At 51.2% G+C, this 17344-nt stretch overlaps 2 protein-coding genes across 2 annotated transcripts; one reads left to right on the top strand and one right to left on the bottom strand.

Annotated features, from left to right (window-relative positions):
* Window positions 1–1198: 1198 nt before the first annotated feature.
* On the top strand, window positions 1199–7296 carry BDW74DRAFT_180045 (putative TFIIIC transcription initiation factor complex subunits Tfc3; the record flags this gene model as incomplete). Its single annotated transcript, XM_073729629.1, has 4 exons — window positions 1199–1265; window positions 1366–2426; window positions 2475–2919; window positions 2975–7296. 4 exons carry the CDS (start codon window positions 1199–1201, stop codon window positions 7294–7296), a joined length of 5895 nt encoding a protein of 1964 aa, XP_073581905.1.
* Window positions 7297–7874: 578 nt separating this feature from the next.
* Window positions 7875–17173, bottom strand: BDW74DRAFT_53077 (uncharacterized protein). The gene is made up of 3 exons (XM_073733070.1): window positions 12279–17173; window positions 8370–12227; window positions 7875–8317 (listed from the first exon to the last, which is right to left on the bottom strand). Exons 1-3 carry the CDS (start codon window positions 16866–16868, stop codon window positions 8213–8215), a joined length of 8553 nt encoding a protein of 2850 aa, XP_073581904.1. The 5' UTR covers window positions 16869–17173; the 3' UTR covers window positions 7875–8212.
* Window positions 17174–17344: the final 171 nt, after the last annotated feature.

The raw sequence follows: 17344 nt of genomic DNA, 5'->3' as shown, positions 1-17344 counted from the left end.
GCCTCTACGTTGTCGCATCCTTACGCATCCTCTGCTCAAACGGGGTAGGGCACTCGGCCGGCGCTCAGCGGCCTCGGCTTTCGACATGGTTTTGTCGATGTTGAATGCTTTCGAGTCTCGTCTCGGCAGAGGCGAAGGAAGAGCATCTAGTATTTTAACAAAAAATGAAAGTGGTTGTGAGTGCCACCCAACTTGGCGTTGAGGCTGAGTCGAACAAAACACCCTTTGTAAGTGACGGTGGCAATAATGCCGCCCATATCCTGTCCTCCCATGCTGCACTCAGCTTGGTTCTACGATGACAGGGCATGGCGGGGATAACGGGATGTAATAAACATTCCCAAATGTTTGTGTTCATAGTGTCGGATTTTCTGGATCACAGTGTCCCTGATATGCATGATCATACCCTACCGTTAGGTATAGTCGTGGCGAGACCTTGTCCTCTTGGTTCAGTTAACTCCTCCCGACAGTCCTCTACGCAGCCCGGAAGGCCATATAGTATCTACTATTATCTTACTGCTGCTTTCACAGGCAAAGAGGTAGAGGTAGATTTCTGTGCGATTGACTCTAACAACGCGTTCTGTGATGTGAAGTCTAAAATCGTGTCTGAGAATATATATTCTTCAGCCCAGATATGAGAGAACGTATCTTGGAAAAAGGCTGCTCAACGCGCGAAACATTGCGATATTTAATACACTCTCACGGAAACATAGTCCCCTTCCATTACTTTTTAGTTATACATTATTTCTAACTTGTCATCATGAACTCTACCAAATCTGGGCCAAGAGTACGGTTGATAAGGACCGGATGACACCGCATATACTTGGCTAGAAGGTCATTCTCCGCTTTGACACTTAGTAGAACAATATGAGGCTATCTGATTGTCTTACTGACCTAATTAATAAGCTGTTAGGGCAGGGTCAGTTATTATCATGTACATATCTGCAGTCTATATACTTCGGAAGCTGTGTATGCCTTAAGTGTGAGGCAGACTAGCTCTCGCATGTCACGTGTCTCGCCCGCTACCCCACCATTCGCCGCGCTGGAGATTTTCTTCCACGACGTCGGTTCGAATCGCGCTATCTCTTCATTTGAACCAACGGGGTTTTTTTTTTTTCTGACAAGCCTTGTCGCCTCGACCACTTGCTCACTTGGATGGGGATTGAGCCGGTATCGCAGTAGATAAAAGCATGGATATACCATGGCCCCTAGCCTACGAGATTTGATTGATTTCCTGCTCGCAGAGGTCGCGCTCTGTGGCAATCAAGGTCAGTGAACTTTTTGAAGCTTTTCTTGATGATGATCCACCCCTGCATCCCGCCCCGCCCAATGGGGCCTTTGTATGACTGCATAGTTGACACTCTATAGGCGCATCGCCCACAGACATTTTGTCATACATTGACGTCTTCTATGCCAAATACGCAAATGAGGGCTCGGAGCACAATCCTGTTATCGACAGGCGTTTTCAGGAGAAAGTATGGCAGTGGCTAACCAAGAACCCCGAAGTTTCTGTGGGGAACGAACGGGAGGGGAATCAATTGAGCCTTCAAGAGGCCGAACGGCGTCAAAAAGCGGCTGACGCGGACGAGAAACCCATCAGTGTGTTCGTTTCCCAGGAGCGGACATGGCTCGCCATCACTGGCCATGAACCGGATGAGACTAAAGTACTCCCCATGGAATTTGCTCTGCTCTCCATCATTGCATCGTACAGGTCTGCTGGCGTATCCCAGCCGGATTTGATCAAGCTTAGCGGTCAGGACAAACGATCGGTACCGAAACGTACGGATATCCTGCAACAGAAAGGGTATATCGAAAAAAGAGCCATTCAGCTAAGAGGTGCTCGTACCAGTCTCTGCACGCTGCGCAAGTTCCTGTCGGAAGATGCGATGACATCCACCGCTGACACTTCTGACACCGGAGCTGTCAGGATGGTTGATTTCAATGCATTCACCGACAAGCTTTTTGGAATCTTGCGGGAGCATCAAATTATAGCGCGCAATGATCTCAAGAATGTGCTAGGCTTCAACGACCACTGGCATTGGAAAGTTCTGTCTCGTGCTCTTCGGAAATTCGAGCGTATAGGTGTGGTCAGACGTGTTAGAGCCATGTCGCAGTATGCCAATACCATGAAGAAGTATCATCCTTGTGTTATGCTCGTGCGGGAGCCCACGGCGAAGGATATCGAGCGGTTCCACGATTTTAGCATGAATTGGTATGCAGACCTTGGCAAGGGTGATGACGTCGAGTTCGAAGACGAGGCGGAGGCGGAGGACCTAACCGGAGAGGCTACTGCTACAGAAGGTATTCATGCAATGGAAGGGGAGGAGGCTTCTGGACGCGTTCTCCCAATATGGAGCCCCGACCGAAGTCTCCATAACCAGATATTTGAAGTGGTCGATCGAGCTGGAACCGCAGGGTCTAGCAACTCTGTAAGTCGATTGGGCTTTTCTTTTTGCCCATGTTTCTGATATGCCTAGGATGTCATAAGAACCTTTTCCGGAGTTCTTTGGCGACGACCACTGGAGAATACATTGGCTCGTTTATCGGAATGCTGGCAGTTGTCACAGCCTCCGTATCTTCGCCATCTCGCCCTTGTGCGTGATACAGCATTGAATCGCACCATCACCCACTACATCCATTACTCTGCGGAAAACTTTGGTAAATTGGTCGAAGCTGGGGAATGTTCGTGGGAAGCCGTAGAGTTTGCCCCAAGAAACAGCAAATCAAGCTCGATTGCTGTCCCCCCCGTGGACGCCAAACCACAGCTCGATGCGTACGGGCTGCCTCAGGACATACCAACCAGCGACTTGGTAAAGAATGGCGATTGCTGTCTCTCAGACTGCATGTGGATCGTCAAACCAAAGGACTACAATGTTTCGAGTAGCGACCCCAAGGCTGTAAAACTTAGTGACGGCACTTACAGTAAGCCATCCAGTTTACGATTTGAACGTCTTCATGCTGACTTCCACGTCTTTAGCCATCCAGTATGGAATCAAAGGACACAATGTGCCATCTCCAGCGGGAATAAGAGCCACACCAGATACATTCTCGCGGCTGAACGCCAGCGACGAAGCCATATCCGGCATAGACACAGATGAAATTGCTACACCAGCACCCAAACGTCCGAAGAAGCTAAAACGTGAACCGCCTGATTATTCCGGCATGTCCAAGATAGAGCGGATGAAAGCAATGGGGTACGATGAGTCGTGGACAGAATACAGTGTTTTACTCATTGATCGTCAAGGTCCTGGAGTATACGTTACGCCACGAGGGCGACGAAGACCAGCTGGCAAGGAACGAGGGCGTCCACCTGCTAGTCGACTCGCTGTATTCAAATCCACTAAACTGGCGAATCTTCCATGGTTCCGAGCCGAAGATGACAATCTGGACAGAAGCAAGCCTGCGTCTCAGTCGCCTGAACCTTCGACCCTCAGTGTGAGCATGTTGGACGGCGTTGGTGGCAACGTCACTCAAGCAAGTGGTGGAGAAGAGGCCAATGTTGTGCACGGAACGAAAAGACCTCATGAGCAAGACAGCGCCGGTCCGGAACTCGATTCCATGCCTGCAAAATCTTCGAAGCTACGTCGCACAGGCGATAGTACCAACGGTTCAGACATCTCCCAGGAACCAGCTCGTGATGAAAATGCGAATGAGGGTAAATCTGAGGGCCCTCCAGCCCACGAGCCTCAGACTTCTAGCAACCAGGGGAAGCGGAAGAGAAATTTGTCGCCTGAGATTGGGCATCAAGATAGTATTCGCGTACGGAAACGAGGCGGCAGAGCGGCGAGAGCCCTGCAAAGCAGCCCAGCGACGGACGGAGATGGCCCGAAATGGTCTCGTCGGAAACCGACCGGTCGGCAAGCACACAAATCGTTGGAAGCCTCAGTGGCAGCCACAGATGATGGCGAACCTACTGCAGATGTACCGGCATCATCGCCCGTTCCTTTGGGAATCGAGAGCTCTGTACAGGAGACATCGAATGAGGATATCCCATCTGCTTCCCAGCCTAGCGCTGAGCTGCCAATCAACGAGGAAGTAGTGCCAGGAACGCCGCGTGTGGGGAATGGCGCTCCTTCTGTCGTGGGTTCTGGCACCGTAAACAGAATTTCCAACACCACATCGAAGCCTTTGCCGGCGCGTCTGCAGCAGTCGTCTAAATCTGCTGTTTCTCAAACTGGAACTCCTGCCTCACATGCTACGCTCACCCCTGAAACCTCATCTAAGCGAATTACGCGCTCAAAGCATGTTGATAAAGGAGGTTCAGTTGCTTTCTTACGAAGAAAGATTGTCATGGACCTTGTGGAGAAAGCTGGGGGCGCTTTCCCGATGGGTTCTGACCTTTGGTACCCATTCGTCACGGCTTGGATGAAAACCAAGTACAAAGAGAGGCCTGATATGCGCACGCTCAGAACTACCGTTAAACATTTGGTGGACGCTGGGAAGCTCCGACAGCAGACATTCTGCGGTAAAGATCGCAAAGGTGTTATGGTCACAAAGACCGTTATCTGTAAGGCGGAACTGGCGCCAGATGACCTGTTTATAAAGGACATGCAGAAGAGGATATTGGCATCAGAAACCCGACATTATTTCCCTCCTGGTGTTGAAGTTGATCCAACCCTCACGAAACAAGGACCACTTCCCAAGATTTTGAAGCTACCCGCCGAAGTTCCTCTCGAGTCTAGCCTCACTGTGAAACTGCAAAACAAACCAGCAATGATCCAGACGATGGAGAAGAAAAAGGGAGTCTCTATCCAACGAAGACTCAATCGGCGGCTGGAAATCGAACAAATGCGCGAAAGTATGCAAGAAATACTCCCGTCAGGTGCCGTCCGGCTTTTGTCACGTCTTGATACTTTTATGCCTCCAATATCTGGCACGGAATTGCCTGGAGATGATCGAACTTTTGGGCTTCTGACCAAATACGGTGAGAAAAGGCACCGTCTGTTTTCTAGCAGGTTTGGTAATCGTCAGCTGCAGCGCATCTATTCCGCCTTATCTATGATGGCGCCGTACGCAATGCTGATGAGTCCCACTCAGTCCTTCAACCCAGTGAACGGGACTTTTTCTACTGATGCGGGCCTTGCAAATCTTTCCTTGTCCAGAGCTCCTCAAAAGAATTCCAAACAGGTGACCATGATGCGCGCCACATTGATGTTGATGAACCCGTATCAATCGTTTAACCCGAGCAATGGGACATTCTCTACCAATGCGGGTCTCGCAGCTCTCTACATGTCAAGGTCTATACCGAGATATGGTCCGGCTCGCATGCCACGAAAGCGAGATGCCCACCTACCATATTCGCTCGACGATCAACTCATGCTAGCTGGAAGACGTAATTTTCATACGCCAGGGGAAACAGATTCTCGGTCAAGGGACTTCATCCGAGACACCAACGCAATTCTCCGGTGGGAGCTCCAAAACGAGAAGATTCTCCAGGAAAGAAGCGAGGGTATTCGTTACATCAACCACGGAATTCAAGGTACCTTTGAGAGTGCGCCGCTTGAGGGTGGGATTCGATTCGATGCTGGGCATACCGATCTCATGTTTGACGAATCGGCTTCCAGCGCGCGGAGAGCGCGAAATTGGCGACAAGAATCTGGGACCTTTGAGAATCCTTCATATGGTTTTGTCTCTGAGGGCTATCCTGAGTTCCAACAGCCGGTGCATTTCGAGACGATGCGCATGCGCCGATACAAGCCTCCTGTTCCAGATCGGCCGCGTCGCCTGGAGAGGTTGAATGAGACGATAGCCAGTGGGAACGAACCATCTTCCCCACGAGTACCGTTCCGTCGCAATCGGATTCCACAACCTTTTTCACGTTCGTCTTATCGAAGACTCATGATTGCAATTGTCGCCGTGCGTACACTGGCTGGAGGCTCTAATGGCAATATTGTCGACTGGCCCTTGATTTCACGCTGCTTTCCAGACCAAGACCCGAAGTTGATACAGGATAAGGGCAAATCATTTCTTGCCAGGAGCCGATTGCAAATAGCGAAGATGCAATATGACTTTCAAGAGCGATTTGTCGAGGCATACGCCAACGACCAAGTCCCTCCAATCGATTACGATAATTTAGAAGGATACGACTGGATCGCTGTGATTGACTGGGCCAGCGCCACTTTGGATGTTCCTAAGTCTGATCGGACGCCGGATCTTCCTGCCACACGGGAGCAATTCGACGATATATTTGAGCTCCGCGAGGAAAATCTCGTCTCTTTGGATGAATTGTATCAAACGACAGTGCAAGTCACTGTTAACCGGAAGAGAGCGTTGATGGCCAATGTAGCGTTCGCTGCCCCTCTACCAATGAAGGCAGACAACTCTCTCTCCCAGCGCCGCTTAGAGCTTACCCGCTTCGAGAAAACGAAGACATGGGTTCGAGCAAACGTTTTTACACCCGCCGAAGTATACCGCGCCCCAGATGCCCGGCATACTCTATCGCACATCAACGAGGCTCATTTGAGCCACGCTCTTCAAACCCTCGTAACCGAACGGGTCATCTCACAAGCTAACAAGGGCCGCATGGTTCCTGGCCGCAACTACGACATGACGGACTACTTCATCCAAACGCTCAGCAAAAGGCGCGCCGTCGACGCCGTCGAGTTCCGTCGCGCCTCCAAATTCAAGACTGGAACCCTTGACCCAGCACTCACGAAAGAAGGCACCCACAGCGTTGCCTTTAATGCCGAAGACGGCGACATCCTAGCTCTACTTAACCTTTTCGCTGATGGCCGCGTCAAATTCGTCCCGCGCGACCCGCCCCGCGACAAATTCGGTCTCACAGAGGGCGGATACCTCACGCGCATGATGAACAAGGACAAACTCCACTTCCCTGTCGACGTTTACCCCGTCAAAGGAAAGTACATCGCCGGCAACCCGACCCAGAAGAAGGCGTCTAAGATCCCACCTCCCTCTCCCCCACGCGTCCTTATCCCCACCCCTATCCACGGTATGGCGCCGGGATCAATCACCGGAACAGGGACAGTTTCCCTCCCCGAGAAATTCCCCATCTGGATGGATATCCACGGCGGCTTTATTCAGGTCCTGTGGGATCTTGCTATCGGCGCTATCCTTGGTACTCTTGCTGTCAGACCGGGCGTCTCGGCGAAGCGCTTGGCTACCGCGATCAGACCGACTATGGGTGATTGGGAGGTGCTTATGGTGCTGGAGTGGTTGGCTGAGGTTGGGGTTGTGCAGAAGAGGAGTAGTGATGATGTTGCTGGACCTCTCCGTGTTGAGCCTGACACTGACGAGGCTTGCTGGTTTGTTAAGGAGTGGTGGTGGATGGTTCTTTCTTGAGCGTTTGATGAAATAATAGACCATGTACTACCATCATTCTGAAACCATCTGTTAGGGCGTAATCTCTGCTCGTAAATGCACTTATTCAATGACATTTTTGACTTAATGGTCCCTCACTTTCTTCTGTCTGTATCTAATGTTTCGCTTGTAAGCGTGTAAGCATGCAGCACATATTTTCATAAAACTTATGGTAACCCTTCCAGCATTTAATACGAGGTGAACCGATGAATTCTATATACATGACTATCTAAGGCTGTCCAGTATTGTGCGGGCTCTGTAGCTATAGATCCGATATAAGGCATACCCAGCCCTGTCCCGTTCCTGGCTGTCCAAAACAAAGAACACCTACACCCGATCAACCCGCCTTTGATTGAAAGCAAATCACGCCAACTTATTAATCAAATGTAGAAATACCCAACATTGGCAGACATAAAATGCCCCGGCAAACAGCAAGTAGTGCGAGGCACTTATACAAGAGGGAAGCAAGGGCTATATAGTATATAGCGTAGCGGAGAAGAGAGAAACTTAGGAACCGAGCAAAATTGAAAGCGTCGCTAATAGAAGAGTAGGAAGAGCTAATCGAGCATAGGATCGTAATCCGACAAATAGAGTAAAAAGCCTGGAAGAGCCTGACGCCGGTGCCTGTATATATACCGTCCCGTACCTCCGGTTTTTTCCCGTCCGTCTGGGGTATCTGAAGAAAGATGCGTAGATTATGCGTGTAGGATGTGAAGGAGATTTTGGGAGAGGTGATCAGGATGATGGGATGAGGTTGAGGATAGAGGTTGTTGGTGCGCTATTTCCGACCAGGGAGGAGTTTGCGGCCAAGGTTGCGGATCGTTGATTTTGAGCTGTTTATTCATGAACCGTTAGCGATTGACTAGGAGAAAAAAAATTTGGAAGGGTGCAGAGATTCTTACCCATCTTCCGACCAGTCTATTTTACGAGCTGTGTCAGAACGCGTGATCGCACTACCGGAGGTCAAGGGCCGCGAAGGGGGATTGACGAGTCGACGAGATTGCTTGAATACTGTTAGCTGCTGGACCATGAAAAATGCTTTAGTTTAAACTCACCTCCCAACGAGCATCCACATCAACCTCACTCGCAGAGCGCGAATCAAACAACCCACTCTGATCCTTGCCACTGTACATACTCGACCCCAGCGAGTTCGACCGCGCAAGAGGAGACGAGCGATGAGACTGTGATTCCGAGATATACCCACTGCTCGAATCGGCACTGACCATGCTAGGGCTTGTCCCGTTCTCCGGGGGCGGAGGAGCGTCTTGGTTATTTAGGACCTGAGATGAAGACGCAAGTTCGCGGTATCGCTTCAGCTGCTGTTTTGACGGCCGGTGGTGGGAGAACTTGTTGCCGAGAATGGCAGGCGCGTGGGAGATGAGGGCCTTGATGACGTCTTTCTTGAGCCGCAGCGCTAGATCCAGATTCGACCACGTCTTGTTTCGGTACTCGAGGATAGGTAGTCGGAAGACGAAATCGTGCAGGTCTTCGATGTTGTGCTCTGCTTTGCCCTTGTAGCTGACGCAAAGAACCACGTCGTGGACCCTCACGTGGGCGAGCGTCATGTAGTTCGAGGCGCGGGCCATCATCTGGGCAAAGTCATCGACGCCCTTTTTGCCCTTGCTCTTGCCGCCCATGATACCCAAGCCGAATTTCTTGCCCTTGTCGTCGTTGACGCTGGTGGTCGAAAATGATGTGGCTTGCCGGGAAAGAACGCGGAGACTGTCGGCTGACTTCTTCTTGACTAGTGCGCTGGAAGGCCGTACTTGCTGCTTGCTCCCGTCCTTGTGGATTGGAGTCATTGCAAGGGCCTTCAGATGTGTAGGTCGGCGTTCAATGCGCGGATTTTCAGCCAAGGACAGCGTGGGCTGGAGTCTGAGCTCAAGCGGACTAGGACCCTTTGTCATATCCTCACCGGATGCGTCGCTGTGGTATTGAAGGCTGGATGTAGAGGCCTGACCAGACTCATCATCGGAATCGGAACCCTCCAAAGGCTTGACGTTCTTGATCATGAAAGGTGAGAAGCCACCGTTCTCGAAAGCATTCGACCCAACATTTGGGAACATGTATTCGAACACTCTTTGCCCAAGTTCATGCTCTAACTGAATCTTCAGCGGAAACAGTGACACTTCGAAGTCGTCTACAACGGGGATTCCGGCAACAGCCTCCAGCATATGCCATTTGACCTTGATCATACAGTCATCGGGGCCCTCAAGAGGTCGTGCCTGGTCAAGATAAGGAACGATGATTTGCGGGTAAACTGCATCCGGTAAGAGGTTGAGACCGTAAAGACGCTCAACGGAGACTTGGTTGTGGTTCGAGCCATCGGTATTATCGGTGCGGTCGTACAAAGCATTCCTTAGCTGGAATTCAACCAAGGGCTCTGACTCATCCTTCATCAAGTGCCAAACGATCTCACTGGCAGAGATGTTCCAGCGCAGGAGACCAGTCGCTCCGGTCATGGTTGGCTCAACCTTCCTCTGTGATGTCGTGATTGCCTTCATCAAGAAGAATAGTTCGTCCTCACACCGGGCAATATCTTTCTCCAGAACTAGCCGGTCCTCCCAACCGCGCTTATCGAGGTACTTGGCATGAACCTGGAAATGATCTTTGATCTCCTCCAGTTGTCGGATCCGGGACTGCAGCTTGTAGACCATCTCTGGAGCGCCCCTTAGGTCGCTAAAGTCGGAAGTAAGCATTATACGTTCGAGACGCTCATTCCGAACCTTCTCAAGCGGCTCACTGTAAAGCAGCAGATCAAGAACAATGATGTATAGCGCATAATACTCCGCAGAGTCACAAATAGCACGAAACTGAGGGAAGTCGACGCTGATACTATCCATTCGGGTTTCTGGTCCGTCTGGATGACTTCCCTCTGCAGGCTGTCCCTTGGCCACTTCGTCGTTGTACTTCAGACGAAGGTTGTTGTACTTGTCATACCGCAAGCTGGCAGACGTCTTCTGGATAATCCGCGAGAAACCGAACGGGTTAAGTTCGAAATCGAACATAGCTTCGAGCGTCAACCACGGTGGCCAGGCAGACCCAGGCGAGTTGCCGTATCTGTTGCCGGCGTAGAACTGGAGATGTGCCAATAAGTTTTTTTGCGTCGCGACAAAGAACTGAGCGCCGTCCATGTTGAGAGTGAACCGGCGTTGAACGAGACCGCTGACGTCGTCGAAGACGCGTTGTTTGTCCATGATCGAGACGACCTGCAACTGCATGCCCTTTGCCGCAACAAGGATGACTGACTTGGGGTTCTTTTCGCTCTGTAGTTGGATCTGAGGGGCAATGAGCCGCAGGTGGTAACTATTCTGCGCAGTAAACTCAGGCGATATGCTGTCGGTGGAATCAGACCTGAAGGTTGGCGGATCCTTTTGCTCAGGGGGATCTTGCTCTTCCGCACTAACGAAGCGTTTGGCATCATGGAGAAGCTGCTCAATGCGGTCTTCGACGCTGTCGTCATCGTCGCGGACATCGGAAGGCCGTCTTGACGAGCCTCTGAACATCTTCGAATAGTTCGCTTGGTTCTTGCTCTGCTCTTCAACAATATCCAGGATAAATTTGACGGCTCGACGTGACATGTAGTAAACAAACCCGCGTCTTTGGCTGACCTGGTGGATATATCGGAGGATAATGTTTCTGAGCGAGTTGTTCCACTTCAGCTGGACGCTGTGGATCATGAAACGATTGTTGAAGTCACTGTTCAAGTCGTCATGCGGAGAAGAGTATAGCCCATCGAAATCGGCTTCCTTGCTATCGCTTTGCATGTCCGAGTCTGCGTCAGTCCGAGTGCTCTCGCTGTGGTAGGTGTCACTGCTCTTGCTTCGGAAAAGTTGCTTCTCCAAGCGATGGAGTCCTGCCGTCAGGAAAGCGCGTCTTCGGGCAAGTGACGATGCTTGTCGAAGATACTCTCTATGTTGAACTCTCAAGTCCTCGTTTTGGTCAACATCCTTTGCCATCTGTAACTCCAGGTCACCAATCGCTCTGGTACAGTCCTGGATCTTCGACTCGATTGTAGTGAGACGGTCCCGAATGAGCCCTATCTGCACCTGGCGGGGCTGATTCCTATCTGACATGACACATTGATGGGTATCCTCGTGACCAAAACTACTGTACCCTGGTTGTCCAGGTGAAACCTCCTCCTGGTCCGTTTGTCTGAAGTAGGTGAAGCGAGGGGTAAACGCTAACGGCAGAATCTTGGTCCGTGGGTTAGATTCTTGCGGGAGTATCCAGTCCAATTCGACGAAGTCGTCCATATCAACCCAATCAAGGTTGTGATCAGGAATGGTAAAGCGCGAAAGATCGGCTGGAGGAACAGGTTGCTGGAAGGAAGATATAATGTCATCCCTCTTCTTGTCAAGGTCTTCGGCACCTGTTCCTTCGATGCTTGCCGAGACAGCTCTGAAGTCTGCCGCCTGCAAGTCCAGCTCAGCCCTGTAGATCCGTATCGCACTGGCCTGAGGTTGTTTAAGCCGGCCTTTGGATGGCGTCTTGATCTGTTCTCTTCTTTGGTGGACGTCTAGCTTCAAGCTATCCAGTCGAACCTTTATGCCAGTAGCGGTAACGACATCATCGGCATAATCTTCGGGATCCTTGTGCTTGTAGATATGGGCAACAAAGAGAGGAGCTAGAAGCAACTTATACTTGATAGTGGCCAAGTGACGATTGAATTTCTTGTTGGTCTTCGTGATCCCAGGCCACAATCGTCCTTGGCGCACGGGTAATGACATAACACCCGAGAAAAGCGACCACCAGCTGTAGAAGTGTGTGAAGAACCGAGGCGTGAGATGGACGGTATTGTAGCTCGTAGTCGGCTGCTCAAAGTCCGCATTCCAGTTCTTGCTATCAGGAGCGATGATAGCGACGGAGAGATGGATGTGGTTACTCCGGAAGCCGTGATACGCATCGTAGTCCTGTATTGATTAGATCCTTCTTTCTTTTTCTAAATAAATGGATACACTTACCTCGCGCTGCGAGGGGTCGATGTAGTTCGGATTCTGGAGGATAACATCGTAGTGAGGCCTAAACTCCGTCGAGCGCTCGTTCTCATTGACATTTCGTTCAAAGACCAAACCCGCAGCCCACTTCACGTCGCCCGACAGCTTCATGACAACCTTCTTGAAATGAGCGGCGTTCTTCAAATCACTTGACATGGAGATCGTTTCCAGGTCATCGGCTGTTGCTTCAGCCAAGTATCGGGCTTCATGGCTGTAGTCAGGAATAGCGAGGACATATTCGCCACTAGTTACGCTCATGAACTCCTTCGGATCGTCACTTGTGTGGATGTTCCACTGGACATCCTTGCGGAAACACATGACGAATCCACTGCCAAATCCTGTAACAACGTAGGGATCACGGGAGCCCTTTAGACGAAGGTGGACATCGCCATCCCCTTTCCACTTGGCGCGAATGCGCGAATGGAAGCTGAGTCTGATCTTGTCCCAGAATCCAACCCTTTCTGAAGGATCGATTTCGACCTTGGTAAACCCTTCGATAATCTTCATCATATCTTGGATAACAGGCTGGTAAGACATGCCCCAGGATATGCTGGTGGGAAGGTTTGTGTTGATCTCAATAACTGGGTCTGAGTAGGTCTTCACAGGGCTGACAGACCGCCAGATATCAAGCAGGAAGGGCGGGCTCGTTGTCCCGTCGGAAAGTTCAGATGCCGGGACGAGCTCCACGTTAACTTTTCTGGACGACTTGTAATCGCGATACTCCTCGGCAATGACAAAGTTCGTTCGAAGTGACCAGCTAGGGAGCCTAGGCGACTGTCCAGGCCTCAACCCTGGTATGTGCAGCAGATCCAAGGGGTAGTCTCTGAGGTTGACACGAGCTTCACCCATGTCCAACTGAATGCTCATCGGGATCAGCAGCGCATACTTAGTTGACATGGGTATTCCTTTGCCAATATTGTGAAGGAACAGTGGATAGTTCTCAGAAGGAAATGTTGGCTTGTCGATGGTTAGATTGACGTCGCTAATCAAAGCCGCCATGAGAGCAGGCCTATTGGGTATGGCAAGCACGGTCTCGGTTTCCTCCACGTCCTCTGGAGGCTCGTCGGCTCCCTCAAAAAGGTTGCGAACCTCCTTGATAGATGAACCCTGGAACTGCAAAGCAGCATCGATCTTGGCTTTCCAGCTGCGAGCATTATAATGCTGAAGACGGTACCAAGCACTTTCCGCAGACACCTTGGCCTCATTGGTAAAAGAGGATACACCTTCCGTATCGTAGCGGAATCTCGATGCACGCCCGCGCTTTTCCTCTTTCTCCTCGGGTATCTCGTTTCGTGGTTTTGGGTCCGCGCTTTTGCTTCGACGCGAATCTGAACTGACCCGCTCGCTGCGTAGCGTTCGGTGACTGGATCGTGTACGCAACCTAGATGAGCCCCGCCGTTGGTCAGACTCCTTGAGCTTCTGGAGCTTGAGATCGTATGCGTCCTCCCGAGCTCGGCGTTGGCGCTGTTCGAGAAGTCCGGTCCGATATATGCAACCAAGCTTCCACTCAAAAGCATCATCTTCCAATTCAAAAAGCAGAGCCTTGCTGCGGAACGAGATCTTTGGGACTTTTTTAGGCCCTTCTGGATCTCTTGCTGACACGAACTCTGTAGTATGATTCTTTAGACGATGGTGCAATTGCTTCAACGCCTTCGAGGTGTTGATCACATTATCAAAAACGCGGTGCATGATCATATGATGAGGTACACCTATTCGTACAAAATCCGTCCAAATGTCAATCGACTTATCCTCAACCAAAGATTTGCCTTGTTTCAGTCGCATTTTCCGGAGGTCGAGACGGAAGTTGTTCATGCTGACTATCCTTGCCCAGACGCCTTTGAGCTTAGGCGCTTCAGCGTGTAGTCGGATCAGATGGGCTCGAAGGAACGGAGCGGAATGTCGATGGTAGCCAGCGGTGAGACCATAGACTTGTAACAGCATCGGTGGATCTGCCGGCATAAAGGTCTTCACTTGGACAACGGTGGCTTTGACATCTACCGTGATAAGCTCACTCCTCTGTATAGCGCGAGGGGATAGAGGAGGCGACATATCATGCGTATTCTTCGGGGACGTTGGCTGTTTTTGCGAGACTGGTAGGAAAGCCTTCTGCAGTACAAACAATGCAACACTGAGACAATAGTACCGGTAGAGCGAGTATTGGAGGTAAATGCCTTTGACCAGGGAATTTATATGGAATATTGGTCCCAAGCGATCACTAGACGTGCTGAGTGCTACCTCGAATCTTGGAAGGGAGAGGAATGGGTCGGACTCTAGATAGTCTTCAGATTCGATGACAAAGCCCTCAAAGCCGCGAGCATGAAAAGCCAATCGTCTGCCATCGGCTACCCTCGCTCGAGTCTGCTTAGGAGGGGATGTGGGATTGAATCTGAACGGCGACTCGTCGCCAATAGTGGAGTGACTGGGAGTTCGTCGTCGCACGACACTGACGGTTGTGGGCTCTGTTTTCTGAGCACGGTAGTCGGCTGTCCAGGACTGAAGTTGAAGTGAGACGCCCCGTGTCGCTTTCGATACATTTTCGTCAACACCTGCTATCTCCAGGCTGAATCCGGTAGCCTCAAATTGGAACCTGAGTAGCCAAGGCGGGAGACGCCTCAGCACACTAGGCTTCCGGTCTTCGCCTGGCAGGTCATACCTCTTCTTAGGGCGGAGCTGGGCACGGAATTGTTCCACAACTTGTTGAATGCCGCGATTGACCTCACTGTTGACCATGTGGGCGGAGAAAGTGTTCAAGCTGCCAGAGACCATAACGCATACCTCCGGGGATGCACTAAGCAGAACCTTCAGCTCCATGTTATCCGTTGTCAATAGGTTATGCTTCGTTCCGGACGGAGTTTGGTAGTAGAATTTGTGGGAGGCGACACGATAAATGGAGGATAGGGAGTAGTGGGCACCGCCCTCAGAGGAATGAGAGGATTCGACATCCACGGATATAGACGAGATTGATGAAATGAGGAGATTATAATCGTCCTCACCGGCCGGAGAGTCGGGAATGGGAAGAACGAATCGAATCACAGGCTCATGAATCGAAAGCTTGATGTTTGCCTTGGGAAGTAAACGAGATATCAACTGGCCCCTTGCTCTCTTCTTCCCTCGAGAACTTGTTGCTTTGTTTTGAGCCAAACCTAACAGCCGCGAGACATGGCGAGGCTCCAAGTCAAGAGCAGGAGAGGTGACGACCAAGTTCGCGAATAGAATATTGGTGTTCCGCTCCTCCGCATTGAATCCGTCGTACGAACTGATCGTTTTCGATGGCAAAGTTGTCTTGATCGTCGTGGTCGCCATTGGGATATAGAGGATGTTGTCCGTTTCTCCAGAGCTATCATCCAAACTCACAGAAAGAGATATAGCAGCGAGAAGTGCTTGATGAGCAATGTCGGTCCGTTGGAAGTACATGCGATGCGCCGGGCTCGTCTGGTCCATCCGGTGGAGATCAATGCCGATTTCATGCGAGACAACGTTCAGGTAAACAGAGCTCTGGCCAGGTGACGGTGACTGGACGGCTCGAGATAGTCTGAAGAAGCTTAGTGCTACCTGAATCTCCTGGATTCCGCGCAGAAGAGAACCCGCAAACTCCTTCGAGGCAGTAACAGTCTCGACGATTGTCTCATCTGTGCTACCGGGCTTCTCGAGCTCTTCCACATAGTCGGCAAAAGAAACCTCCTCATCCGGCTCGGTAGGGTCGACCTGCACGGGAAGTTTTCTAGAACGCTTGATCCGTTCCATTAGAAGCGTCAAATCATCATAGGGTATATGCATCCTCCCGATTTTGAAAGCCACCGACGCATCCCGCAAGCCATCAAGGCCCTTATGCAAGATCCCATGGATGTTTACCCCAACATTATCCAAAACCTCGATCGGCTCGTTTCCTTCAACAGCAACCTGGACATTGTGCACGTTCAAAATCCATTCCGCAGGCCATTGTTCACCAGACTCGCCCTTCTTTCGGCGAAACACTTTCCCCCGATCCACCATCTTGCGTCTTGTGTCTACCGCCAAAGACAACGTCCCAATCTGAATCTGTCCAGCTTCGAGAAAATTGATCGAAGTATTGACGGCGACAATATCCACCAATCTCAACCAGTGCACCTTCCGATGTATCCGCTTCACCCGATCCTTGACACGATTGAGCGCTATCCATGTTTTGTTTTTCCGCGCGGATGCGGCGTTGCCTTTCCCATTCTGCGGGTTGAGCGGTTCCTCCTCGGACTGACTTTGCGGCTCGTCGGTATCTGATTTATTCGCGGAACTGCTCCTTTTCGCTGACGCCGATGGGTCCAGCGTGATTTTCAGGTCCGTAAGTCGCAAACTCAGCCATGTCGGTTGGGCGAAGGAGGGGGGATGTAGCGATAGACCAAGTCCGCGGAGTTCGATCTGGACCCCGTCCGCGGGGACATAGGCAATGCGGCGCAGCGAAAAATAACCGATCCGCTGGATCGAGATTCCGGTCGCGATGCGGACGATGGCGAAGATGAGGAAAGAAGCGAGGTAGAGGAGGAGGAAGCCGACGAGGACGGTGGTCGGGTTGAAGAGCGTCATCGTGGCTCGCGATCAGCGGAACCGCTCTGTAGGAAACAAACACGGCTCAAGCGAGGAACCATCGAGGGAGAGGGACGACCGTTGGAAAACTAGACAGTAAGCTTGTGAAGGTACTTTTTGTATGCACGCGACGTCACTTCGAGAACATCCCGGAGAGCGCGGGTGGAGGACAAGTCTCACTGCCAGGATTAGGAGAGCTTGGCACAGTCGAGGTCAGTGTCGCGAGGGGAGCTAGGTGGCCGTTGCGCATTCATGCTTTGAAAGGACGAATATTAAAACAATCGGAGAACAAAGAAGAGGGAGACGAAGGGAATGAAAACACGGGGGAGAGAAGTTGACAGGTTGAATGGAGCCGGGGAAAAGAAAGGGATACCGGAGATACGAAGATGTTCCAGAGGGTCAGCTAGAACTGAGCTTAGAGCCGCCACGCCGCCTGAACCATCGATTTTGCTTATTATCGCTATGACACGGATGGA

This window comes from Aspergillus multicolor, assembly GCF_047715735.1.
Source record: "Aspergillus multicolor strain CBS 133.54 unplaced genomic scaffold BDW74scaffold_20, whole genome shotgun sequence".
NCBI lineage: Eukaryota > Fungi > Ascomycota > Eurotiomycetes > Eurotiales > Aspergillaceae > Aspergillus > Aspergillus multicolor.
This window is presented reverse-complemented; position numbering and strand designations above follow the sequence as displayed.

Excerpts from the sequence above, each read along its gene's own strand:
- BDW74DRAFT_53077 (XM_073733070.1), bottom strand. The coding sequence starts at position 16,868 with ATGACGCTCTTCAACCCGACCACCGTCCTCGTCGGCTTCCTCCTCCTC. Across the intron at positions 12,228-12,278 it reads TCGACCCCTCGCAGCGCGAG|GACTACGATGCGTATCACGG; the intron begins GTAAGTGTATCC and ends TAATCAATACAG. Across the intron at positions 8,318-8,369 it reads ATGTGGATGCTCGTTGGGAG|CAATCTCGTCGACTCGTCAA; the intron begins GTGAGTTTAAAC and ends ACAGTATTCAAG.